General features: G+C 42.1%; 3 protein-coding genes across 3 annotated transcripts in view; 2 read left to right on the top strand and 1 right to left on the bottom strand.

Annotated features, from left to right (window-relative positions):
- kdm6a (lysine (K)-specific demethylase 6A) overlaps nt 1-6,233 on the bottom strand; it is a 34,074-nt gene extending 27,841 nt beyond the window's left edge. Inside the window, exons 1-4 of the mRNA XM_079170717.1 lie at nt 5,775-6,233; nt 5,564-5,627; nt 2,224-2,332; nt 1,652-1,701 (exon numbers count right to left, since the gene is read on the bottom strand). Coding sequence (XP_079026843.1) covers nt 1,652-1,701; nt 2,224-2,332; nt 5,564-5,627; nt 5,775-5,944 — 393 coding nt within the window. The 5' untranslated portion in view covers nt 5,945-6,233. The remainder of the gene's footprint in view (nt 1-1,651; nt 1,702-2,223; nt 2,333-5,563; nt 5,628-5,774) is intronic.
- Nucleotides 6,234-9,693: 3,460 nt separating this feature from the next.
- Nucleotides 9,694-12,690, top strand: fundc1 (FUN14 domain containing 1). The gene is made up of 5 exons (XM_079170718.1): nt 9,694-9,764; nt 10,025-10,178; nt 10,948-11,023; nt 11,116-11,244; nt 11,725-12,690. Exons 1-5 carry the CDS (start codon nt 9,713-9,715, stop codon nt 11,800-11,802), a joined length of 489 nt encoding a protein of 162 aa, XP_079026844.1. The 5' UTR covers nt 9,694-9,712; the 3' UTR covers nt 11,803-12,690.
- Nucleotides 12,691-13,270: 580 nt separating this feature from the next.
- Nucleotides 13,271-23,532, top strand: efhc2 (EF-hand domain (C-terminal) containing 2; the record flags this gene model as incomplete). Its single annotated transcript, XM_079170288.1, has 15 exons — nt 13,271-13,330; nt 14,524-14,709; nt 15,083-15,233; nt 15,414-15,637; nt 15,925-16,176; nt 17,067-17,171; nt 17,717-17,855; nt 18,687-18,858; nt 18,980-19,104; nt 19,482-19,678; nt 19,881-20,014; nt 20,425-20,619; nt 21,558-21,650; nt 21,933-22,032; nt 23,404-23,532. The coding sequence occupies exons 1-15, from the start codon at nt 13,289-13,291 to the stop codon at nt 23,530-23,532; spliced, it is 2,244 nt and encodes a 747-aa protein (XP_079026414.1). The 5' UTR covers nt 13,271-13,288.
- Nucleotides 23,533-26,302: the final 2,770 nt, after the last annotated feature.

The raw sequence follows: 26,302 nt of genomic DNA, 5'->3' as shown, positions 1-26,302 counted from the left end.
CAATCTGTAATTCAGAGGAGCCCAAAGCTGTCAGTTCAAATCCCAATCCAACCCTCGGCACCTCTGTTTAACGGCCATTCCTAACACTGAAGCGTCAAACTAAACGGGCTTATTCACCCACAGAGAGAGCACAGGCTGGACGCCATCGTGTCACAGCTGATTGGACAATTTAACTCCAGGCCATGAGCAGGAACTGTAGGCAATCTAAACCGAGGCAAAACATACTTAAACAGTGTCTCATCCACAATTACGGTTTCACATCCTCATAAAAGTCCAATGCAGCGAAGCTCATTGGAATGACACAAGCTCCATATTAGTGAAAGTTAAAGACCCACACAAGCGTTTTCAGTTATTCTGGCTGATTAGACCTCTGCTCAGGTTGACGGTGGAAGCTTTGATGGGAATTCATTAGGTCACAAATATTCATCTAACCAATAAGAACGATAAAAGTGGTAATTTGTCCCGACCCAACAGGTTCATCAAATCTAACAGGAAGAAGTCACACAATTAGTCTCAGCCAGATAAACTGAAAACCTGTATGGGTGAACGCCCTGATACACAGCCCAGTTTGGGGAAACACTGATGGATGATGTGACACTTTACATTACGCACTTAATGCTTATTACTCCTATCAAAAGGCGGAGCTCCGGTAGTGTACAGTCACTGGTTGAAGTGACTGTGGATGTGGACGTTGCTCGCACCACGGCTGCAGTGGTGGTTCAATCTATGGTGCTATTATTATTATTATTATTATGGCTGCAGTGGCTGTACTGTGACTACACTCACAAGAATACATAAACCACAGTAGTTCAGCAATTCAGTAGCTTCAATAAAACGCTCAGCTAGCATGACCATGTCAACTACCAAAGCACAGCCAACGGCTGCAGCCACAGTTACAGCAACGGGCCGTCTCAATCAGCAGCAGTGAAAGAGCTAGTTATTATAAAAAAATAAAATAAATTCCATTGGGACCCTTTGGGGTCTTTGTAGGAACAAGTTTCAAGGCAGCAGTATCAACGTATGAACATGTAACAGCATGTAAGAGAAACAAGTAGAGCCTGACAGACCAACTGTCAAATAAGCAGCAACCTGCAACCGTCAATGTGGTCCATTCTTGGGAGTCCATATAGGCGGCTCTGTATTCACTGTTTTACATCACAGACGGTTGTTACTCTCCGAGGCTCTCTTTTACCGGTAACCTGAAGATTTGCATTATTCTGTATGCGCTCGCTGATACAAATGTGCCACGTGTAAAGCCGTAACACGGAGGAGTTTACAGCCACTCTTGAGCATCTGTATCCGTCCACCGCACCTCACTTCTTACAGTGTCTCTCTGGCACATAAAGCCCTCTCAGCGACCTTACATGCACTCAACAGTACATCACGTCCATGTGTCCGAAAGAAATCAAATACATAGACCAGGCTGACAAGCAGCTCAATCTTCTTGTGTGCACAGCACTCAGGTTGCAGTACAGGAGTCCGCTTGGTCTGCATTCCAGGTGTTGTTGCTCTTACATGTATTAGGACATTGTGGGTAGTGCAGTACTTCTACATGACTTTGCGAATAAAACGCGTTTTTCTTAAAACATGGTTAATATTTTATTGTAAACAAATAGTGCCTGTAACATTGGATGTTTTACAGCAAACTCACCTTCCAGTAGTCTGGCTGTAAACTGAAGTACCTCTGGTATGCAGATAATGCTGAGAAAATGGTGTGATGAATAAAAGAGTGTGACAATGAAAGAGGGAGAGACACAGATGAGATAATGAACAGTTAGTGACAATGTTACACGATCAAGATATTCTACTCAGCTACACTTATGAGCAGGAAGGTTTTCCGGACAAGCACACAAAGTGTAAATCAGAATAATCGTTTGTCAGCAGCTTTTAGCCGTGTTAACCAAAAGTGTGAGTGTAGAAAAACAAAAGCAACAACGACGCACATCAAATGCCCCGTCATGAAAAACTAGTTATCAATTCTTCATTCATTTGGATTCCCATGAGCTTCCACAAAGAGGTCTTAAATCTCACTGGGGTCCACATAGAAATAAACTATTTAAAATCACACAGGATCAATAAAACAAGAAGAGGCGTAACAAGCCAAATGATATAAAAGGGCAGAAAATAATCAAATGATCCTACAGATTTGAAAGGAAGAGAAAGATGCTAAAAAAATAAAATAAAAAACAGCAGCCAGGAGGATGTACACATGGCGACACTTACCTTTTGGATAGTCCTCCAGCAGGAGGTTGAAGTGGCCCAGCTGGCAGAAAATGTCAGGGTCCACTTTCCCCTCTGCTTTCAGGATGAGGGCATCGTAGCAGCTAACAGCCTAAACGAAGGAGCAAGAGCAATGTAGAGTTAAAGGGGCGCTACACGGCTGCAATGAACGATACAGATTTAAATGCATATTACAGAAAAACTATCAACGATTAAGTTATAAAGGGTCGATAAGGCCAAGAGGTGATGACCGCACACAGCTGACGATATACTACCAAAGTCTTCCAGGGCTGTTTTGCATAAAACCAACTGAATACCCAAACACAGACCTCGCCAGTCCGCATTTAAACAACATCTAAACAAATTCCTCTTGCTTGCCCACACTGCAGCCACTGAAGAGGAAGGATTAGTGAGCGTGTGGGACACAAAATCCTTATGTTGAATGCGATACATCATAATAATAAAAACTAATATTCAGATGAGTCAAAATTTTGGGTATTTTAGTGTTGAACAGAGCATCGCCTTCAGCGTACGCTATTCTTGTTGAGCTTTGCCATCGCCAAAACAAAATAGACACCAACTACAAGTTTCTCAAATCAAATGATTCAGAAGTGGATTTGTCATAGGTCTGAAAGCCTAAAGCAAAGGACCGGGTGAAATGAAGTCATCGTGCTGTGACATACTGATTCTAGAACAGTTCTGTATGTCCTTGCATTTCTTTTCTTGCACAGTTCATTCTGAAGACACCCAGACCCATTTTGGTCTGTTTGTAGCATTAAGAATATGTTTGTGTTCGTAACATGGGAAGTGATGAACTTGAGTATCTAGTATCACAAAAGAAGATGAAGACCTCTCTCTCAGATGGACCCTGCAACATTGGCACGTCCAGTTATCTGGTTATAGATGTCAGCAATGCTAATGCAAGAATAGCTTAGAAGCAATAATAATAATAATAATAATAATAATGTTTCTTATATTTGCTTCTTGTTTTGAAGAAGTTGCAAGTAACATCTGATCTTTCTGAATGACACTGTATCTCTAGAACAAACCACCGTTAAAATAACACAGTAAGCATACTGTTAGGGACGTTTATTTGAAGCACATGCGAATGCTCTATGGCTCAGTGAAACAAACAAAGCGTACTTTACCTCACAATGTCTGTTCACAACAGTTTAAAGGTTTGTTTTTTTCCAGAGATTTTGACAAAGCATCTTGTCAGAAAATTTACTCTGGACATTTTTCCATTTGGTGAGCAAGAGAGGTAATTCTGATTAAAGTGCACAAATCTTTTGTAGCAGAAAAACTAGTAACTAACATCCCTCACTGTACAGTCCCATAGGTAGATATCAGGGATCTTTATTTACTAAGTAAATGGTAATCATCTCCTTTGTGGACTGCAAAAAACATTTTCTAAAGCTTCATAAATGACGTGGCATAATTTTATCTTTACGAAAAGATTCTGTATATAACGGAACAACATATTTGTAAGTGACGAGCTGAACCACAGTCGGGCTTGTAATAAAACATGCATCACTCATCACTGGAAAGCCTACAACATTGAATTAAATGCATAAACATCAATGTTGCATTTGTTTAAGTTTATTGAAATAAATGTCTTTCTTCAAACAAGTGCCATGGTGTAACATGTGTACAACTGTTAAAGTGTTGCTAGTTTCATGATCGATCCAATTAGAATTGTAGGTAGACCATGTTATTTAACTCAGCCTCAAGCTTCTCGTAGGGAGATGCATATCCTCACAATCACAGAAGGAATCATTTACACATGTGCCTTTTCCACACACGTCCATGCCATGCAGCACATAGCCACCATGCATTATTACACACACACACACACACACACACACACATCTGAAGTGCTGGCATGATGCCACGCTTATGAATTTGTGCCACAGGGGTTAGCTACACCCTGCAGAGACAGTGTGATTCAGCAAATTAAAACAATACACTTACACTTATCCTCCAATTGTGAAAAGCACAATATTGGGATGGGACTTAAATTAATGAGCGTTCTTATCTTTAGCTGAGTGGACTCCGTATCAGTTTAAACAGTACCTCACGCTGAACTAATACTCTCCCTTCCCCCCACATTTTAAAATGGAAGAGTCCACAGAGAGGGTGTAAAGGGAACTTGGCATCAATATTGATTTATTCCACAAAATGATTTCATGTGAAACACACAGCCTTATACATGTGAACGTTATCAAGAAGACAAGCCCCACAATCAGATCTTATAAGTGTGTTGTTATCATATGGATAGGCCTGAGTATGGAGGACACTGACAGCAATAAATGAGTGCACGGCTGAGCCTAATCTGGAAGTACACCTGAAACAAAATAACGTTACCAGCCAGCCCTTCCATAAGAAACCCAGAAGCCACATGTTGAAGACATGGTAACATGGAGTACATCTACCCGGTGGCTACGTGTGCGCCTATCGCCACACACACTTAGTTAACTTCCGCTTGTTATAATTGGTCATCTTTGTTTCAAACACTGAACGCCTTCGTCGGGATATGGCTTTTTGCAAATGGTGATTAGCCTAGCCACCGCTGCTAGTTAGCTAGCATAACGTTTGCTAGGTATTTTTCCTTCCCACCCCCGCCATCTTGGGGCCAATACTACCAGACATTATTTATTTTTTAATGCGACCCTTAAAACTACCACGTTTTGTGTTTATATTTCTCCCCCTCGATAGTGTCATATGAGATGCACATATAGTAGCTATGTGTGCTAGTGGCAGTTAGCCGCTACATGCTACATGCTACCAGAGAGTGAGCTGACGCACAACCCAAACTCTTAGCTGCCGTTATTGAGGATGGGACGGAGGGTTTAGTGGGATATTATAATATGTATACAACTTAATGTCTCTCCTCTCCGTAAGGGCGTGTGCTTTTACCCTATCCCGAGGCTCGTTGTCATACTTATAACAGTTGGGTGACAAGGTGTTAAAACATCAGCTTAGTTTAGCTCGACCAACGTTACACATCAGATGTAACAACAGTTGTAACAACAACGTGCGCCCCCCAACACACACACATACCTGCCTATACAGGCCCAATGTGTTTATACCGATACCTTATTTATATACATCATATGTGTTGATAGTATTCATATCGTCCTGCAATTGTACCGTTTGGGACTCATTTAATATTGATAAACATCACAAGAAACGTACCGGAGCCGTTTGTATTCTGTGCTTTAGCGGTGCAAATGTTGCCTAGTTGGGAGGTCTGTGTCACTTTATTTCAGGTGTGTTGTGCACTAATCAGAGGAGATATAACCGTGAGAGGAGCAGACACTGCGTTTCCTATTCTGTGGCATACCTTTAACAGCAAGGCCTTCGTTCTGGCGCCATCTTCTTGAAGCCTATGAAATCCAAACAGTGAACTGCAAGTAGAGGACAGACAACACACACACAAGCGGTTCCGTGTTACTTGAGGGGGGTGGAGGGGGGTATTCGTATTTGTTTATTTAAACATGTATTGCCAAACATTAAGAAGTGTATGAGACCGTTTACATAGCGGATCGTCTAACCTGTCAGTTTCGGCCAAGCTCTCTTTTTCTTGCGCTGTTAGCTTCGGAAAGTCCTCTTCGATATCAGTCGCTGTTCCCGACGCCATTTTCTCCTCGTCATTACCAGCAACGCCGAGGCTCCGGGCGGCAGCAGTTGCGGCGGCGGTGAGCGACACTCCGCACGATTTCATGGGAAAGAAATGGGAAGATCGACGGGACCGAGTGACTCCGGGAAAACGCAGTAACAACGAAAGTGTTGCACACCTAACGTTATCCAGGACTACAACGGGGCGTAGCGGTAATTCTTGCCAAAATCCTCAAGGAAATGATCCCTTCAAGTTACCTTCCACACTCCTCATTGTACATCAAAACACAGCGTGTATTCCAGTGCCAATTTATGCATGAAGTTGATGTAATGTTGGGTTTTAGGAGTGAGGGTTTACTTGGTAATGTCGCAAACTTCCCCAACCATCGGCTCAAAGTTGTTGTAATTGTGTCACATAGGCAAACGCACGCCGCCGCTGTCGACACGCCCTCCGTCCACTCTGGCCAATCAGTGGCCGGCGTGTGCAGCCACGTGACGGTCTCCAGTTGATGTGTTGCGAACACGCGGACGAGCACGCGCACGCACACATCCATATGCACTTCACAAGACCCGCCCCAAACGCCTGCGATTGGCTCCGCACGTTATATTATGATTACGTAACTGTATTGTAAAGCACAGCTATTGGTCAAAATAGCTGTCACGTATGTTTGTTGCAACGTTGCACAGATAGATAGATAGATAGATAGATAGATAGATAGATAGATAGATAGATAGATAGATAGATAGATAGTGTTGAAGTAATTCAAATTAAATATAATTTTGTTTAATTTATTTTAACATTAAGAGGAAATGGTTATTTCCATCACGATACACTCAAAGGTGTTTTCAAAACAAAATTACGAACGTTTTAAAAAAATATCTAATGAAATTGTAAACACAGATGTAATGTATAAATGTATTTATTTTCAGGATTTTACAGAAAATATTATTACATTATTTAGATGAAAGTTTTCAACTGTTTAAGTCTTTCAGTTAATTTCTTACATGGTACAATCATGAGTTTTTCAATTCTATACATTAATTGTATAAGCATAACTGCACAAAACTACAAAATATTAGTGTGACTGTTATTTTGTTAATTAATTTGACTTTAAAATATGTGATGAAGATTACATTGTTTGGCGGAAAAGACTGCATTTATTGCAAATTACATGTGACAAACAATGTTCACTTTTATTGTCCCCGACACAAAGTAACATTCATTTTGAAATAGAACTTTGTTATCCAAACTTAATGCACATTAAATTAAATGTCAGAATATTGCTTCTTCCTTGCTCTGATGTTCTGAAACCTTTAATCAATTCCAAAGGTTGGACATCATAAAATGCAGGGATGATGGATTTTTGTAACACCGGATGTTAGCATCGCACTTGTTCCCTCGACAGATTTCAGAATATTGCAGAAAATAAACTCTGTTGCAAAAACAAGTTTATAATACTTACGCATTTTTGTTTAGCAAAGATAATCTTCACAACGGAACGCAACTTTTATAATTTTTTAAGCGTATTGCCAAAGTAAATATCTAACGTTAGGCTTGAGAGAACTCCACGGTCGTATTAGCACGAGTACACAACTTAAATTCAGGAGAGGGGTATTAATATGGATTGACTTTGATGTAATCTGATTATGTTGTTGTTGGGATGGAAAATGTCGCACGACAGATTTTAAAGCCCTCTGAAGCAAATTTGTGACTTGTGATATTAGGCTATATAACTACAATTTATTTGAATCGATCTGCTGATGTATTTTGTATCGTACAACAAAACTTTAAAATCTCTATAGCTTGTTTATAATTATATTATTTAATTATAATTTCTTATCTAATATGCCACTAATCTAATCAGAGACAGTAGCATCTTTACTGTCGCCTCACAGTTCATCTCTAATAATCAGGGGTAGAGAATTGGAAAAACTCAATGTTGTTGATTGTCAAAGACCCCAAAGCAGGACGGTGTCATTTGATTAGGATTAAAAATGGATTCAATTCAAGGCTGGTAATCTGCTTCAGAAATGTTTTTGTTATATTTGTTGAAATTCTCATTACATCTCCACTGCAAGGACTCAAATGCTCTCACATAAAACAGAAATCTGGTTTCTGTGGCTGGACTGTAATAAGCCTGAAAATAATAATCATTACTGTAAGCACGAATGTAATGATGCTATCTAAACAGCTGTGAGTACTAACACTAGCCATGTCTGTTGTTCACGTTCATAATCATAATTTTGGCTTTGGAGGGAGGCCTGAAGAGACGGGCTGTCAGTGTTGCCGACTTGGATTTAGCCGCTGTTGGAGCTAGTGCTACTTGCTACTTTCATTGGGAAAGAGTTGGCAACACTGGGCTGGGTTTTTTGGGTCGGATAATTCGAAAAAAATATAGTGTCCTCTTGCTAGACTACCAACCCTAGCTTTAAATTAAAATAGGAGGTCCCACCCTAAGGGAGGACAACAAGAGGAAGGCCTCAAAATAAAGAAACGCGTTGGTTGAACTAAACCATCAACAAATCTCAATATCGTTGATCTTTTTCTCTCTTCTGTGGAATCCATTATTGAAATTCTGATTAAAATGCTTCAACAGCGACACCTGCAGGCAACAAAGTGGTGGTGGGAGGCAGACGAGGACAGGCTCCTGCTGTCCTCTTCCGGGACCGGATCCCATCAGTTTGCTGACACGCACACGAGGTTCATTCCCACCCAGAGCCTGCAGAGATTGTTTGTCAGAAATATTGTAGGCAAGTGGTTTAAGGTTTCCTTTTGAGGAAGTAGAGCTAAGTAGCCACATAGAGTAATAACAACAATTGTATGTACAGAGCACTTCAAAGATTTACAGAATAAAATCAGAAACCCATGTACTTCAACTAGGAGCATGAGTGCACATATATCAAGCAGCAGTGACAAAAAGAAACACATAAAATATAATATTTATTTTTTGAATCATTTCTGTGACTCCTTGTGTGTTCTAAAGCTTCACTCACGCCGCCATCTTGGCCTTTGTGTTTCTGGCATAAAGTTTCAGTCTTTGATGGCCGTCTCGCTCGGTGGACAAAACGGGATGTAAAAGTAATTTTACTTCCTTCTATCATCAATCGATTGTAGAATACCAAACTTTAAACATATATTTTTGATGATTCTTCCTAATTATCTCAACCAGAGATGTTCTGCCTCCCACCATCAAACATGTGACAGGGCCCCTTTGGGTGGGACGTGTCTCAGGGGCCCCGTCTGTTGTATCAGAGAGGTCAGAGGTCAACACAACTGGACTCCCCTTTCTTTGTTTGTCGAGGGGCAGCTGCCATACATGATCAGCGGCTCAGTTTTCATTTTAAAGTATAGCTATAAATAACTTCAGGGAGTCATCCTTAAATACCTCTTTCAGAATCAATAAAAGTATTTATTCTTTATCATTTTCATTACTTTGGACAGAACAGAACAAAAGACCATAACCATCCACTTTGGTTGGTTATTACATTTCTGATCTGGCTGCCGTCTTTCAATAAACCACAATGATCGACTTGCTTTTAATCAATAAAAAGGATTAAAAAAGGATGAAAATAAATGAAAAGGCTAAACTAGAAAGCGTACAAAAGCGTGACTTTTGTATACTTTTCATATATTTTCAGAAAGTACAATTCTTTGAAAGTATATTTGAAGTGTACTATTGAAAATGTTAGTATATTTTAAGTACAAAAAAGTACACTTATTTTTCGCCTTACAGATTAAATTAAACATTTCTGTGACTTCTTGTGTGTTCTATATGAGCCTTACAGACTCAACCCCCCCGTTGTCATCTCGTCGTCTCTCCAGGCGAGGCGCACTTCATCTTTGGAGAGATGGTACCTCCTCCTCCTCCACCGGATGGCATCTGAGGACACAGTAGCGCACTCCAAAATGGCGAACCGCGACAAGGGTAAGCAGGCCTGTGAACTAAAGAATTCTTCATCCAGTTCAGGACATCGTCTAATCTGAGCAGTGAGACATTCGAAGCGACAGTTTTAAACTTCTATTTAACAGACTTTGGTATCTTTATTTAACGATTCCCTCCCGCTGACAACCCTTTACCAGCGCGTAACCAGTGTGATGCTAACTTGTAGTCAGGCCTCAGAACTTTACTAAGTTCGATTTGTTGCTAATGTATGCTTCTGTCTGTTCGTATTGTTCCGTTGCAAGAGCTGGAAGAGGAGATTTACGACAAGGTCGTGGACCTGACGGAATACGCCAAACGTCAGCGATGGTGGAACCGCCTCTTCGGGAAAAACTCCGGCCCCTTAGCGGAGAAGTACTCCGTGGCCACACAGTTAGCCATAGGGGGAGCTAGTGGATGGTAAATATTCTCCTTTTAGAAATGCATTGTGTTGCCTTCAGATGCTCCTTATTTACTCTCGTACTTAGTTTTCTATGCACCAATATGATAAACGTTGCAAAAAAAATCATTTGGACTGGCTCGGACATAAATAAGATGGATTCCGCATGGTCCCTGGAGCCTTGGATTCTTTTCAGATGTATCTTTCCCTGATCTGGGCCCTCCTCTATCACCCCTGTTCTTCCTTCTGTGTGAATGGAGAGGCCTGCCTTGTGCTGCAGGAATATACAGGCTACACATTACTACTGAAACTAAGAAAGATAAATCCCTGTCTGTCCATCCTTTCTACCCTTACATTACATGATCGTGCACTTGGTGTATCATACTTAACAATGTGTTTGGTAGACCTTTTAAGTGTTGGGCCATTCAGGGTCATGCAAACTTTACAGTTTTCGAGATAAGCTAAAACTTCATTTGTCCAGAGGGAAATTGCTGTGCAGCATTTGCAATGCAAAGTGGGAAGAGTGCACATTTACAGCGCACACACATGCCAGTCTAAGTTAACAATGAGGTGACAATCTAAAATAAGTACAATATTTAATATGCCAAAAATAGTCAACAGTATAGATCGTAAAAATATAAACTTGTAGGTGGGGTTGCATATAGATGTGTATTCAGTATTATTAAGAGTACGTGGTTAATACAGAATGCTCATGATTCATTTAAAGGCTGTTGAAGTCATTCATTATGTTAGATTACCCATCATGCTCTCTGTCTCGATTCATTTTAGGTGTGCAGGATATCTCTTCCAGAAGGTGGGAAAAGTAGCTGCTACATCTGTCGGAGGAGGTCTTCTGCTGTTGCAGGTATTCTTGCGACACTATAAAGAAATAAGGAAATCATTGTGGTGAAATCTGCCTCTCGTCTATGTTTCATTTTGCCGTGACTCTTTCTCCAGATAGCTAACAACAGTGGCTATATCCAAGTGGACTGGAAGAGGGTGGAGAAGGATGTCAACAAAGCTAAGAAGCAGATAAAGAAGGGCACCAATCAAGCCGGCCCAGAGATCAACACATTTGTTGAGAAGGTAAGACTTGTGTGTGTTGGTTTTGATTGTCGCACAAAGGGAGATCAGAACGTCATTATCAGGCCTGAGGGATATAGAATACAGTTGGGACGTCCTGGTGGCCTTGTTCTCCAAATTCCTGCTGTATAACCGCGATGTCTCCCGTTTGATTTCATTTCCCTTTCTCTATTTTGGCAATGTTTCCTGTCAGTATTTACATTAATTACACTCAAAATTGAAAAAAACAACATATCTTTTAAAAATTAAATAAAGTAACAACTTTATAATTTACTCAGTGTGTCTAATTAGATTGAAACATGTTTGTACTCTCCTTCAAATGAGTTACTCAAGCTGATCCCTGCTTTTGAAAATGTGGTGTGGAATCAGAAAACCGCTCAATAACTGAAAAGGTTAAATCCACTGTATTGCATTTCAATGTGAATTAATGTCGGTTTGTAACTTTACTTTATTTACTGAAACCCGTTTTTCTGTCTTCTTCAGTCCACAGTGTTTGTGAAGAAAAACATTGTTGTCACAAGTGGTTTCATTGGAGGATTCCTGATCGGCCTGGTGTCTTAGGGTCTGCCAAAGAACAACAGTCTATTCCTTTTAAATGTTGTGAGAAGCTATAGGGAAACATGATAAACCATTGCTGGAGGGGAGGAGGAGGAGTTAAGTGTTTCGACAGCAAGCAACCTATTTAAGATTAGCTTGTAGCTCTGTGTTTCTACACAAGCTGCACTTCCTTTTGTCTACTTTAATACTGTACATGTGACAAGCACCGTCAATTTAATGTGGGACTTCTGGGATAGAATTCTGGAAAAGTAACGCACACCAAAGGTTGTAATGAGGTGCTGATCACTGGACGTAAAGTAGGGAAAACGTGTCGCGCACTCTGCCTCCACATGCATGTCTATTTCATTCAGATGACGTTTCAGCAGTCAGGCCTTCTTCAAGATCCACAATGGTTGAACCCTCTTAAAATACTCCACCTTCCAGGCCAAATAAAGATGCATATCGTGCTAAATTATGTTTAAAAAGAAAGTGTAGAGGCTATCAGAATGTTTCTATTTATTTATTTTTACCAAACTGTCATTGTGAAACAATGAAAGAAGAAGAGTATCGTTATCGCTGCCTTGTTGCGCGCATTTAAGCCGAGCGTAATGCAGCTCAGAGCAAGTAGGTTTAAATTCACCCTCACACGGCAGGTGGTGTCCACAGGATTCCATCAGTGCCCGCGTTATATTTTCCAATTCCAGACATTGTACTCGATCATCTTGCTGATGGATAAGCGATTGTTATGCCTTTTTTTGAGAGATGCCACATGTTTGATGGGTTATGTCTGCCTCCCCTGCATCTCTTTTTGTTTATGTAATTTGTGTAGCAATACATTGATGCTTTAAGTACCAAAAGCTATGGTTTGTCTACAATGTAAGTTTGATGAACAAATAAAAAGAACCAAATCAGTTGAAGTATGTCTTTTCCCTTTTAACCTTGAGTCTTGGATGCCTTTAGAGTAATTGCATGTTAAGTGTTTATTATCTGAGCTTCTCTTACGGTGTACCACAGATGTATAGTGGCCATAATCAAAGAGTAAGTGAAAGTATGCATGCCTCTTTAGTTTACAGCAGTGGAGGAAATAGTATTCAGCGCTTTTGCTTAAGTAAATATAGCAATATTAAAGTGTGAACAAACTAAGTAAAAGCCCTGCATTCAAGTAAAAGTACACAAATAGTCTCATTACTCTTAATGCAGAATGGCCCATTTCAGAATTGTGTACATCGCTTTAAGGTGATTTTAATAACTTCAACCTATAATGATATAATTATTTGTTGGTTTATATTTAGAATTTATAATCTGCATCCGCAAAGTAACTAATCTACAATAACTGCAGTTAAAAAGTACAATATTTGCCTGTAAAATGTGATCCCCCCCTATTCTGAACGTCGCTTGGAGACTTCCCGAAACAAAAAGGTTTCCATGGTAAACAACAACAGCCCGTTGGATGTCCGCAGCTGCTCCGATGCATGAAGAAGTGACTCGACCCGTTTTAAGTGTTACAGCCATGGCGTTACCGTTTCTACCCGGGAATTCTCCCAACAAACAAGTAAGTGTACTGCATTCAGTGCGCGCTGTGGTTCACCCGCGTGTTTTCACTTCAGCCGAGGTCTCTTTGGGAAGCGTTACTGCATTCCTTTAGTTAGCTAGAAGTTAGCGACTATGTCCGCTAGCCAACGGTACTGATAGGTAGCAGGCTAATTGTGCATTCAGCAGTTTAATCTTCTATATTTACTCTCACAGGCACACAATCTACACAATTACATTTTTTTTGTTTGTAATGTATTGATTTTATTATCACATTTCATATCTTGTAAAACATCTTGTCAATAATATTCTGCATATCGCATATTCATTTGATGTTCTCTGTAATATTGTAATATTATATAGGTGGAGGCTTCAAATAAGCCCAGTTGGCTTTTTGCCTCTTCCTGTACTGCGATATTAATTTATCTCTGTTATGTTTGTTTATTTTTATTTTATTGTTTGAATCTTGCAAAATAAATAAACTAAACAAAACCAACTGCCTTAATGTAGCGTTGTGTAACGGTTAAAGTAACTGTTAATGTAACGGTGGGTATGTAGCTGATACAACAAAAATCATTTTAGATATGAGTTGAAGTCTCAAACAGACCCGTTACATGAAGAGTTTTCTTCAGCTTGTGTAAACTGTTAAGTAGCGAGTATTGCAACGTTAAGTACTATTTTGACATAGCGTTACTTGCAACGTTACTTCACTTGAGTATTTCCATTTATGCTACTTTATATTTCTACTTCAGTTCAGAGGGAAACTTTTTACTCCACTGCATTTCTTTGACAGTTAGTTGACGTTACTTGTTATTACTTTCCACATTGAAGAACCAGTAAAGCATTACATATTTAGTAATCAGAGACTTGGCTGCAGTGGAGTTGAGCATTCTCAAGCACTTCAAAGTCTTGAGCTTGATAATAATGCACCGCGACTGAATGTAATATCAGAAGTGTAATTTCCAGGTGAATATGTCATGCTAGGCTATGCAAATAGACTTTATTGTAGGCAGCATTTAGCTCTACATAAATGCCTGCTTTGTGTGCACTTGACCTGTTCATAGGTTAGTTAATTATAAATGCGTCAAGTCATTAGTTGATGTAATGATTGTATACCATAGTAAGCCCATATTACAGTACGTTTTTCATAGAAAGCGATCATTCCTTTAAGGTTGACAGCTGAGTAGAGACACCTTTCTCTGTTCTGTACTACAGCTGGGGAAGCAGAGATTCCACAAATCCCAACAGTTTGAGTATTACAATGGATTACCTATGGTGGGATTCGAGAAGCCCGGCATTGGAGGAGAGCCGTTAGTTGGCCAGAAGATTAAACCAAAGTATTCTGTCTACCCCAAAGGACAGGGCAGGGATCTGCCATCATGGGTAGCCTTCGACAAACAGGTGAATTGATCACTTTTACCTTCCTGGTTAAACACACACACACACACACACACACACACATATATATTTCTGTCCCTAACAGTTGAATGGAGCACTGGTTATATGGATGTCTAATTTAAACAACTTCAGCAGTGGCTTTAAAAGAAAGTGAATATATTGCAAACAGCACAGCTAATGTTCTCTATTGTTTATTGTGTCTCTTAGTACAGCACAACACTTCTATTGGATTATAGAATTGATAAGTTTAGTTTGAAGCACTTCCACCAATGCGTCACTTGAATTTACATTTGCATATTTCTGTTACATCATTAAAGAAATCTTGAAAAATCAATTTGTTGACTCTCTCTCACAAAATGCCCTTTCGCTCCTCCAGGTTCTGTGTTTTGAAGCATTCTTCAAGGAAGCTGTGCCTCACGCACAACATGAGACAAACAGGATCAGGAAGTGTAAGATCTACTTCCACCTGGAGGATGATACCGTTCAGGTGGTGGAGCCAGAGTACAAGAACAGTGGCATCCCTCAAGGTGTGTGTCATATCACAGGAAAGGTCTAGTCAATGTAGCTCAAATGAAAATCTATTTTTTATGCATTCAAAACTCCAATTGTCCAAATGATCCATTACACAAATCAAACAGCCAATGCACGTCCCTGTGTAATGTAATACCTGTCCCTTACCACTGCTGTGTCGTTGTTCCCTGTGATAGGAATACTTATTCGGCGCCAACGTGTCCCGCTGCCGCCCCCAAATGATGACCAGTTCTACCACATTTACCATTTCAACATCAACCAACAGATGGTGCTGTACTCGCGCACATTCACCGTGACCAACTGTGACTCTTTTACCAGGAACTTTCTCACAAAACTTGGGGTGCGCCTCAATTACCCCACCACTGTACCTGATGATACCTACAGCAAACTCCGGCAAGAGGTAGGAATCAGGTTTTCTATTGTCTTTAGAGGATGAAGAGATTTATAAAAATAACAAAGATAAAATCCAGCGTTGCATAGAGGGGAGTTACTTATGTGTTTGCATTTCATATTATTTGGATGAAGTAATCATTTACTCAACACTGCTGCCCAGTTGATGGTACTGGTGCCGACGTACAAATCACTGATACTTACCCTTGAAGAATTTAATTGCCAAAACAAAAATCTCTCTCTTGCACGTGTAGATAATATGTATTGTTTATTTTTACCACATGGTCCCTCGTCCAGATTGAGAAAAACATGAATCCACTTCGGCCGTACGAGAAGCGTGACACACTGAAGCAGTTCCTGGAGCACGACCACAGAGTCCTGCGCTTCAACTGCTTGTGGGACGAAACAGAGAATGTGTTCACGGACCGGCGGGAGCTCATTCTGCACTACTACCTGGGTGATGACACCGTAGAGATCCTGGAGACCGCTCCACCAAACTCTGGGAGGGACACTGTGCCCAAGTTCCTACACCGCGGCAAACTACCCAAGGTGAGGCACCACGATAGTATAAGTTCATCGGGTGTGTGGAAGTCTCGGGCCGTGGGAGAGTAGACGAGGACTACATTTGTTGTCAGAGGAATAAAGAAAATACACAGATCCTACAGCATAATGGAAATTGCTGAATTTTCTATAATATAGAGAGAAACATGCTTGACAGGAAACGTCAGAAAAATTGATAAATTCTCAAGGGTGGTAAGGAACATTTAGGGAGTACATGAATGTAGCAGAATGTGTTTCACAGCTTGTCTCGTCCATTTAGTGTGTTCAATTTCCATGTCCATTTGCACGTTTTACGTGTAGATAGTTATTCCAAAGCTAAAGGCTTGCAGTGACTCTCTTTCTGGTTGGGTGGCTTCTTTTCATCTTCCTCCCGCCATCCCTCCCTTCACCCAGGCCTCATTCAGTCTGACAGGACGGCTGCAGCATCCAGTCTCCCTCAAGCATTTTGGCTTTCTCCTCCAGTTACTGACTGAAGCCTAATTCAACTTGAAAGACAGCCAGGCCTCAATCATGTGTGTGTGTGTGTGTGTGTGTGTGTGTGTGTCTGTCTGTCTGTGAGTGTGTTTTCAGTCCAGTAATTTTGTTTGTTCTGATGCCTTTTATTAAATGTCAGCCCTAAAGGTTGACCAGAATCCTCCATCCAATGGGATTCCACCACATCCTTAAAGACAGATCCCTTCTTTACTCTGTCTCTTAATTCTATTAGACTGCCCCCCCCCTCTCTCGCTCTCTCTCTCTCTCTCTCTCTCTCTCTCTCTCTCTCTCTCTCTCTCTCTCTCTCTCTCTCTCCTCAGATGTGTGCATCAAGATCTTGTGCTGTACAGTGTGTTTTGTGCAACAACAGTTTCTGCATGTGGTTGTTTGTTATCTCTCTGTAGCATGCGGTCCAAATGGAGCAGCCTGGACAGATCACGGACCGCATAGTGCTCAATGTGATCGTCCCCATGAATCAGGAACAACACTACCTCCTGGACAACCTGAAAGTATGTCCTGCCTCAGCCACGCTCACGTCACAAACATGCTGATATGACAATAAGAAAAATTAGAATTGAAAAGTAAATACTCACAAAGCGGCGCTGCAGTGAGGGAGACTGTCGTGTGTGTAACCAAGAGGTTGCAGTACTGACATGGCAATAAGTTAATATCAATCTTAACACTAGAGCATATAATGATATTTCAACAGTTCGTGGGAAGGGCCTTTCCTGTTTTAGCAAATTGCTGCCCTCCTGCAGAAAAACATGAATCCATAAAGTAATGTTTTTCTGCGTGTGGAAGAACTTGACTCGCCAGTATGCATGTAGTGTGTGGTTGTGCACATATTTGTGACCATATAGTGTATTAGGTGAGCTTGTACATGAACACCATTCTGACGGAGACAGTGTGACTGCACCGGGTTCAAAAGTAATGTCTCATTCGTGGTCGTTCTGTCATCTCATTCTCCCTTTTATCCTTTCTCTCTCTCTCTCTCTCTCTCTCTCTCTCTCTCTCTCTCTCTCTCTCTCTCTCTCCCTCTCTCTCTCTCTCTCAGACTGGAGCTGTTCATGATGACTTTTATAAGGACTGTGATCTGACTTTGGGTGGAGAAGTGAATGTATGGGGCAGGAGAGTGATCCTCACTGACTGTGACAACTTCACCAAAGACTACTACCGCTCCAAATACGGCATAGGTAACCAATAGAAGTGTTTGTTTGTTTTTTGTCGTGCTTCAAACGTGTGAACTGTTTCTTCAGCTGAAATAGGCATCTTTAAAACACTAGTTTAAAGGGCATGTCTTTGATGTTTCATAGACTCAATTATTAATCAAATAGGATAGATTGATTTAGTCTTCACTTATTGGTTGCTCATGCCTGCAGTACATTCATCTGAACACTCAGGGGCAGTAAGAGCAAGCACCAGCAAGAGCTATTACCTTCCTACAATATTGATTCCTGAGACTAATGGCAGACTCTTGTTCAGAGGATGAAGTCTTTTTATCTGTTTAGTCACTATGACTGAAATGTTCTGATTTCTTCTTTAAAAACTGAATGAGCTTACGCAGCAGCCCCATATCATGTTGTGTTTCTTTTGGTCGCTTCTTGGTCGAAGGATATGTAAGAGCCATTTACAGCGTAAAGCACCACTGTCCGCCTGTCATCAGATACTCTGGCCCCCCCAGCACTGGTATTTCTCCATGCCTCCACAGTTAAAGGCACTGGGGACCACAAGCAGGAGAAACCCAAGCTGGTCCTGGATGTGTCTGCCACCTTGGGCAGGTTTTGGGGCTTGCTGCGTTAGTCACGGTAGTAAACCAGGCAGAGCCCCCAGTGACAGGCCACTGTGATGGAGGGTCCTGTCTGACTCTGAGCAGCCAGAGTTCAGCTCAGGGTTACAGTCAGACCCAGGCTGCTGTGCTCCTGCATGGATGGATTACCCGCTGCCCTCTGATCATTTCAGCTCTCGTCCTGCGTTCCTTTCTTCTTTTAAGTGTTTTGTCTTTTATTTCCCCTTCCTCCTTACAGAGGACTTCACCCCAGTGGTGTACAAAGTTCCCCCAGCCCCTAAGCCCCCAAGATATGTGCCCCCCTACAACGGCTTTGGCTCGGAGGAGGACTCGCTAAGATCCTGCCAGGGCCTGCTGCCCAAGCCCTCACAGAAAGATTTGCGCAAGTTTCTGGCGAGGTCGGATGAGTTGTAGTCACAGTCACAATCAAATTACTTACTGAAACGTTTGTGTCTCTGTGTGTGTTAGTGGCAGTCCTTAACTCTGCTGTGTATATGCCCCCCCCCCCCCCCCCCCCCCCCCCAGTTGCAGTGTGCTGAATTTCAGTGCCAAGATGGTCACCACCGATTCCATTGACAGAGACAGGCTGTTCACCATCTCCTTCTATCTCTGCGATGACTCCATCTGTATGTTTGAAACACCACAGAAGAACTCAGGTAAAACGGTTAAACATTAGGTTTTTCAGACTTCCAAACTCTTTTGAAAACAGATGTTCATAGACCCATTTTTTTCAGGGATGGAGATATTCCCTTCATTGTAAATCAGTATTTGACAGTATTTCTTTTCAATGTAAGATGAATAGTATGTCATGGGTTCAAGGACTGTTCAGCATGGCTCCAAAATGAGATATCCAACCCCTGACAGGATGTAACATGATGCAAGAGTATAAGTATTGATTCGATTTAGTATGAAACCAAGATGAAAAAAAGGCCAATGCATTCAAACTGTGGACCAAGTGAAAAGAGTCATTGAAATTGATAAAATGAGTATTGTGTCAACATCTTCCTTCCCTCTCTCACACATCACGCCCCAGGTATGCTTACTGGTAAGTTCCTGCAGCGTGGTCGTGTAAAAAAGCCAGGCCAGGAGCTGTTTAAGAGCGAGATGTCTGAGTACTATAAAGCTCAGGATCTGTACGTCGGAGCTACCCTCTGCTTCAGCGGTATGCTCTTCCAGGTTCTGGATGCGGATGAATACACCTTCAACTACATGGAGCAACATGCTGAGGAGGTAAGGAGGGAACTGCAGCAGGGATATTGCTTTCCTGTGGTTTTCCGAGGTTTATGTGGGGTTTTGTATCAACGGTTTAGGTATTCTAAACAGTGGTGGTCTTTGGAGCAGGTTGCCAGAGCTAACATGATTACACAGCCCTCGTTCCTTGGTGTTACGTAATGCTATACCCCGTTGCATGTTTGTGTGTAAATGTCTAAAGTTCCCCAAAGCCAACGTGGGAAACATCCTCAGCAAACTACGATCCATTCCGGAGGAGAAACAGAGTGAGATCAGGAGGTTTCTGCCTCTCAGTGACCCCAGCAACACTGGCTTCATTTCCTATGAGTCGTTCAGGTACAGTAATACAGCCAATATGTGCAGCACACCCCACGTTGCAATAATATAGTAATATGAGTCTACATGGATGGAGCCATAACTCAAATTTAAGTCCACCTGTACATATTTAAGATCTGATCATGAAGTTTAAATCCTGTTAACATTATAATGGTAACGATCGTGTGTTTAACAAAAGAACAAATCGAACAGGTGGCGGGAAGCTTAGGTAGTGTTAGACTTGCTGAGATACGAAATGCATGTGGTGATTACGATAAAGTTCAAAGGATGTCAATATTACGAGAGGAAGTGACAAAAGGAAGCAAAGAGAAATTCTATACATTCTTGGTTTAATGTCAGGACTGTGAGATGTGGTTACGTCCTATCAGATTGTGTATGTTAATGTATTTATAAGCCTGTATGCGCCACAGGGGCCTGCTAACAGGCCTGGACTGCGGACTGTCGGAGCACGAGGTGCTGGTGCTGGGCCGAAGTTTCTCAGAGCGCGAGCAGCCTGAGGCCGACGTGGGCCTGATGCTGGCTGTGGCCCAGGACTTCCTCAAGAAGAAGCCCTTTGAAGAGTTCCCTGAATTGGACAAAGCCTTCACAAGCCGCGACCTACAAAAGTAAGCGGTCGCACACACACACACACACACACACGCACACACAAAATACTGTAGCAGAAACACACACACACGCAGGCAGCGTCACAACAAGACATCAATCGTGCAGTCAGTGGCCCCATATCTCAGGGCAACGATTAGTTCCAGTAGTGTGAGAGTGGAGCATTGGAACCAGATGGACCCTGCAGACCAGAGGACACACACATACTCGGCCTCTCGCTGTCTTTGTGCCTTCCTTCTTTATTCGTGCACAGCATCACATGTTTAATGCCTGTACGCTCCATGGACCCGGCGGCCATCCATACGAAAGTAGACCTTTAACTTGGGTGAGGTCAGCGGAAATGGATGGTGCCACACAGTGCCACAAGGTTAAGCTGACTTGTATGTCCATGTGGCTGCGTTGACACTCTGAGTTAGTGCCAAATTGTTCATCAGCATTGCTGTAATGAAGATGGCACGACAGGAATGGGCCTGTGGGCCGCCTGGCATCACTGTGGAAAACAACTCATGGTCTTAGAGGACAAGCAACTTCTGTTTCACACACACACACACACACACACACACACACACACACACACACACACACACACATTGTTTTCATACAAATTCAGTTTGAACATTTTTTCTACAAATTTATATATAAAAATGATAGCTTTTTAAAAACCCAACAAAGGCCCACTCATGTGCTGCTGATGACATATTTGCTTGTGTGAGATTCAAGCCTCAGCACATGTATTTTGCTGGAGCTCCATTAAAAAAAAGCCACGACAAATAGGCAAGCGGCCAGACATTGACTGTATATATAGGTCCATCTTCACTGTGCAAAAGTAAAGCCACGTCATCCTTTATATACAGTTTATGGTCCTAACCCCTAGTTTTACTTTCGCTTCCCTTTTCTATACGTTTGATACAGATGTCTCTCCTTCTCTTTGTGTCTCCAGGACCGGTCGTCTCTCCACCAAGGAGACGAGGACCATCTGTAAGGGCTTCCACCTTCCTTTGCCTGAGAAGCTGCTCGGAGGTCTGCTCAGCAAGTAAGAGCCCACCAATCGCAGCAGAGTTCAGGGTAGAACTGTTCAAAGGTTCCACTGCATTTTACAGAGTGGTTTGAAATATGTCATTCATTGTAAAGTGAAGTCCAGTTCTTTGCCCAGAGTTCTTTCTTGGCTTGGTTGAAATATCTCTGAATCAGCATTTAGATGGAATACCACTAAAAGATGATTTATTGGAAGTAGAGCAAAATGGCTTCATTTAAATCAAGTGGAAGTTCTAAACAGTATGCACCTGTTTCATATCTGGATGCATGTCTGCTGTAGGTTTGCAGACGGGGACGAGATTGACTACCATGCCTTCCTGGCTGGCATTAACTGGGTAGAGCACCTTGCTCCCACAGTAATGTCCGAAGACGCGTTAAAGGTAAGAGAGGGGAGCGGCAGTACAACATGCAAAACACAAGTAGCAGAGAAGTGGGGAGAGAGAACAACTTTTTAGATGAAAGTGAATCAGCAAAGCACAGTGCAGTGCTTTCTCAGTGTGTGCACAGATTTTAAAATTGAAAATCAATCAAAATTGTACCCCTACCTGCGATGACTCAATGGACAAGTGAGCCAAAAGCAGAACCAAGTGAGTGGGAAGGAATGTTCAAATGGACAGGAGGACAATTTATTGTGCACTGAAAAGGACTTGAGAGAGAAGGAGACACACACACACACACACACACACACACACACACACACACACACACACACACACACACACACACACAGAGGTGGTCAAAAAGGAAGGAAGTAGCTCCTTTGTTCCTCTCTCTTGCATTTGTATCTTTCCTATGTAATGCTGATTTAGCATGCTTTGCCAAAGCCAAATCTAAGCAGAAACAGGTGAGCAGGAGAGATATACACACCATGGCACGACAACAAAGGGAGGCCTGCATGCACAGCATGAAAGTGGACTGAGTCTGTGTGTGTGTGTGTGTGTGTGTGTGTATGTTTGGCTGTGTGAGTGTGTGTGTGTGTGTGTGTGTGTGTGTGTATGTGTGTGTGTGTGTGTGTGTGTGTGTATGTTTGGCTGTGTGAGTGTGTGTATGCCGATGCAGTGCTTACTTCATTCTCCATTTGCCTCTGTCACGGTTTCCAGCTGCTCTTTGCCTTCCCGGATTCTCAGCCCAAACTAGTCTCTCAGTCTCTGCTCAATGACTTTGCCCTCCTTAAAACGTTCTAAGGTGTGTTGTGTCTCTCAGTGAGGACACAACAGTAATGTCATGTTGATGGACCCAGATTGACTCGCTACTCTCTGGGCCTTTCTGGCATTAGCTGCAAGCCATATGCTGTTTAGTATGGCCAATTTTCTTATTACCTCTATTATTTCCTTTTTTTCTGTTTTTTACATTTCACAATCTTGGGACTAAATTCTGGGCCTGCTCTAAAGAAATAGCTCAATTGAATTTGTTCTGTAATGTTAAAAAAACCATGTAATTTTGTTTCCTAGCGTATGAGATTTAATCAGTCTAATGGAGGATTGGGCAACCCTATATTTTGGAACTTTAAGCAAAGCAGTGGTATTTACACAGCAGGCTTGTTACACACAGACATCTTAAGGTGCTTTTCAAGCTGTATAAAGTACCTAAAACAGAGTAAGACAAATAAAGGAGATATCTATCACAGAGAAACAATAACAAAGGACAGCTGTAAAGTGTAAAACCAAAGTGGCGTATAAAAGAATACATTAACAAAATATTTAAATGTAGTCAGACTTGTGCAGTGACTTGTGTATTCCTGTCGTCTCCAGTTTGATGTGAACGCCAGGTCTGGCGCCCCTTGGGCTACGGCGAAAAACGTCGACTATTCTTTCCTTCTGAGGGATGTATTCAGCTTTCCCTCCAACAGCGGCGACCCAACGCCCACCACCACAACATAGGCAACAAGGTGGGAGGTGAAACGATTCTGCCTCTCGAACACACACACTGCTTGTTCTGCAATTAAAGCACATGGTCTGTCGGCTAAACCAGCGTCTGTGTTTTCTCTGTGTGCCATGATGGAGATGTGTAAGAGACTACAGGGGGGGAAGGGATGCAAGTGCATGTTTTGTCTTCTTGTATATGAATAATTTGGCGGTAAAGGTCTCAACACAAAACTGGTAAATGTATGCTTTAGGGGAGGAATGACCTGAGAACACGTTCTGAGACGTTCTGTGATGTGCTCGTGTGTTTACACAAGTTAGCGTGAAGCCCTCTGAGACATGGCAGAAGACAGGTGGCGTTAAAGCAGAACCATATTTCAGCTCTGGGCAGCGTGCGCTCACTCACATTATGATGACAGGCTATTCCACTGTATCCTCCAACACTGAGTAGATAAGTGGGGGAAATGTCCTTGGAATGAGTCATTAGTGGTTTATGTTGACTTAAGTTGGCTACATCTACCAACAAGACAGAAGCCAATAGGTGTGGAAACCACATATAGATGGGCTGTTTCCAGGCCACAACGACCTCATATGTTTATCATCAGGGCTAAATCTCACATGTTAAAGGTTGAAAAATAAATAAAGTTAATTTATGTCCTCTTGGTTATCACTCCTCTGCACCTGTTTGAGATGTGTTGAGGCTTATTGTCAGTTATTATTAGTGGTGTATTGTTGCTGATGGGATTCATTCTCTTATATTAATAGATAAAAACAAACAGTGAGGTCTAATTTATAAGGAACTGCATGTGTTTGACTGTCTGTGTGTGGCAGTGTTAGTGTTATAAAAAGGCACAGGTTGGTCAGGTTGAGGCGCCACTGTAACCAGAGCCTGCGTTGTAAGGGGATGAGTCAAACATTAGGTAATCAACCACCCAATCCTCTCTGTGTAACCAGCACACACACATCATGCACCCGTCCTGCCTCTCCCCCCCCTTCACACGGAGCACAGAAACGGTGCATTACATCACTGCGGGCATTATCTGGTCTTCTCTGTCTGCTCTCACACATACTAAAATATTAGCTTCCCCGGTCACCCACTGCCAAAACACAAAGGGTGACGTCGATGCGGTCGGTGGTGGCAGAGAGCTTCTGCAGTGCGTACTTGGCCTTTTTTGTTGCCTTGTGAAGCGCGGCGTGGGAGAGGGAGGACGGAGAGGGAGGAACTTCGACACCTCCTCGTCCACCGCTCCTTTCCCTCCCGTCAGCCGTCTCTTTGCGCCCCACACATCCCATTTTCTGCCCTGTCACGCTCTGTGGCACAGCAACAGCAAACTGAATGAGTTGCACCCTCATCGTTGGTCTTTGACTGTTATGGTTGCAAGGTATCGTGTGCAGAGCATCCTTTAGGTTTAGACAAATAGTATATTGATTTTCATTTATAGTGGGAAATGGTCACGGAATCTCATGAAAAGACCAACCAAGGACAGCGAGACTCACTGATGTGTTTTCAAAAGCTCTAAATGGCACAGGGAATAAGATATATCAAGCTTTGATACACGCACAATACTTTTAGTTTTTTATTTTGATGAGATTTCTTGACAAGAAGATCTTTATTAAAGGGTGGCTTTATTTTTATTCATTTTTGTGTATTTTTCAATATCATCAGCGATGTAACGGCTTCAGTTCCCTAAATGTTCCCAAATGGCTGTCTGATGTCAAGGTAAAGCAGTGAATATATTCTAAATATAATGTACACTGATAACTGCAGTATTGGGGAGGGCATTGGCGTAGTTTACAGAAACAATTTGTCAAAACGCAACCACCACGTTGACTAACTTGTGAATCGAACGTTGCACCAAACGCAGGGATAAAGCTGTCATGAATCTGGTTGAGTGACTGCTTTCTGCCGTCTCTCTGTCTGTACGCAGCAGAAGCAGAACATGGAGGTTTGTTATAAAGAATCTGGTTCTCTTGTGTTGTTTGCGCTCCACTTTACTGCTGTTCTGCGCGGGACCACTGCACGTTAAAAACTGATACACAGGAAGTTCATAAATGTCTCTGGGGTAGAGAGGACCTGAGTGTGTTTGTGCACTTGCAAGTACGTGTGTGTTTGTGTGCAGGCATGAGAGGGCCTAATGCAAGTCTGATGGAGTCATGGCTAATCTATGAAGTCTAAACAGATATCTGAGAACAAGAGGGGAAAAGTCTCTGTTTACTGGCTGCATGCCTTTCTTGTCTCATGACAACAAATCCTAAAGCTGGAAGCACACAGACACACACACACACACATCACAGAGCACCTGCATTCAGATGTTTTTCTCAGAACTGTTCCCCCAGAGCAGCAGTTTTTGGCCCTACAGTTCACTCTGAATGAGCTTCTGTCAGTTGATATCACGGTGTAAGTCTCATGTTTTAATTTGGCTGCTTCAGTTGATTATTTCACAATTTGAAACCCTCATTTGGGATTGTTTTTGGGCCTGTATATGCAATGTATTTCCCCCTTTCAAAACAGGTTTGATGAATAATGAACCGGACTAAAGCATGATTTAGGCTCGCCGCATGCGCGAGGGTCGCAAGTGACGTCACATAATTTGACTCTGTACTTTTCCGCGTGGTAGGGTGTCACCTGTCCGTGCACATCCAACATTATTCTAACTATGTGGACGCGATGGTTGAAGAAAATGGAGAACTCTGTGGAGCTTTGAGAATGTTGGTTTGCAGCGAGGAGAGAACCTCCATGGGATATAAAAAATGTTTCCTCGTCGTGATTCTATTCTGTGCGACTGTC

This window comes from Pholis gunnellus (genome assembly GCF_910591455.1).
Source record: "Pholis gunnellus genome assembly, chromosome: 12".
Taxonomy (NCBI): Eukaryota; Metazoa; Chordata; class Actinopteri; order Perciformes; family Pholidae; genus Pholis; species Pholis gunnellus.
This window is presented reverse-complemented; position numbering and strand designations above follow the sequence as displayed.

Bases quoted from the DNA above. Each gene is read 5' to 3' on its own strand.
- fundc1 (XM_079170718.1), top strand. From the start codon at position 9,713: ATGGCATCTGAGGACACAGTAGCGCACTCCAAAATGGCGAACCGCGAC. The intron at 10,179-10,947 runs GTAAATATTCTC...GATTCATTTTAG, and splicing joins ATAGGGGGAGCTAGTGGATG to GTGTGCAGGATATCTCTTCC. The intron at 11,245-11,724 runs GTAAGACTTGTG...TGTCTTCTTCAG, and splicing joins TCAACACATTTGTTGAGAAG to TCCACAGTGTTTGTGAAGAA.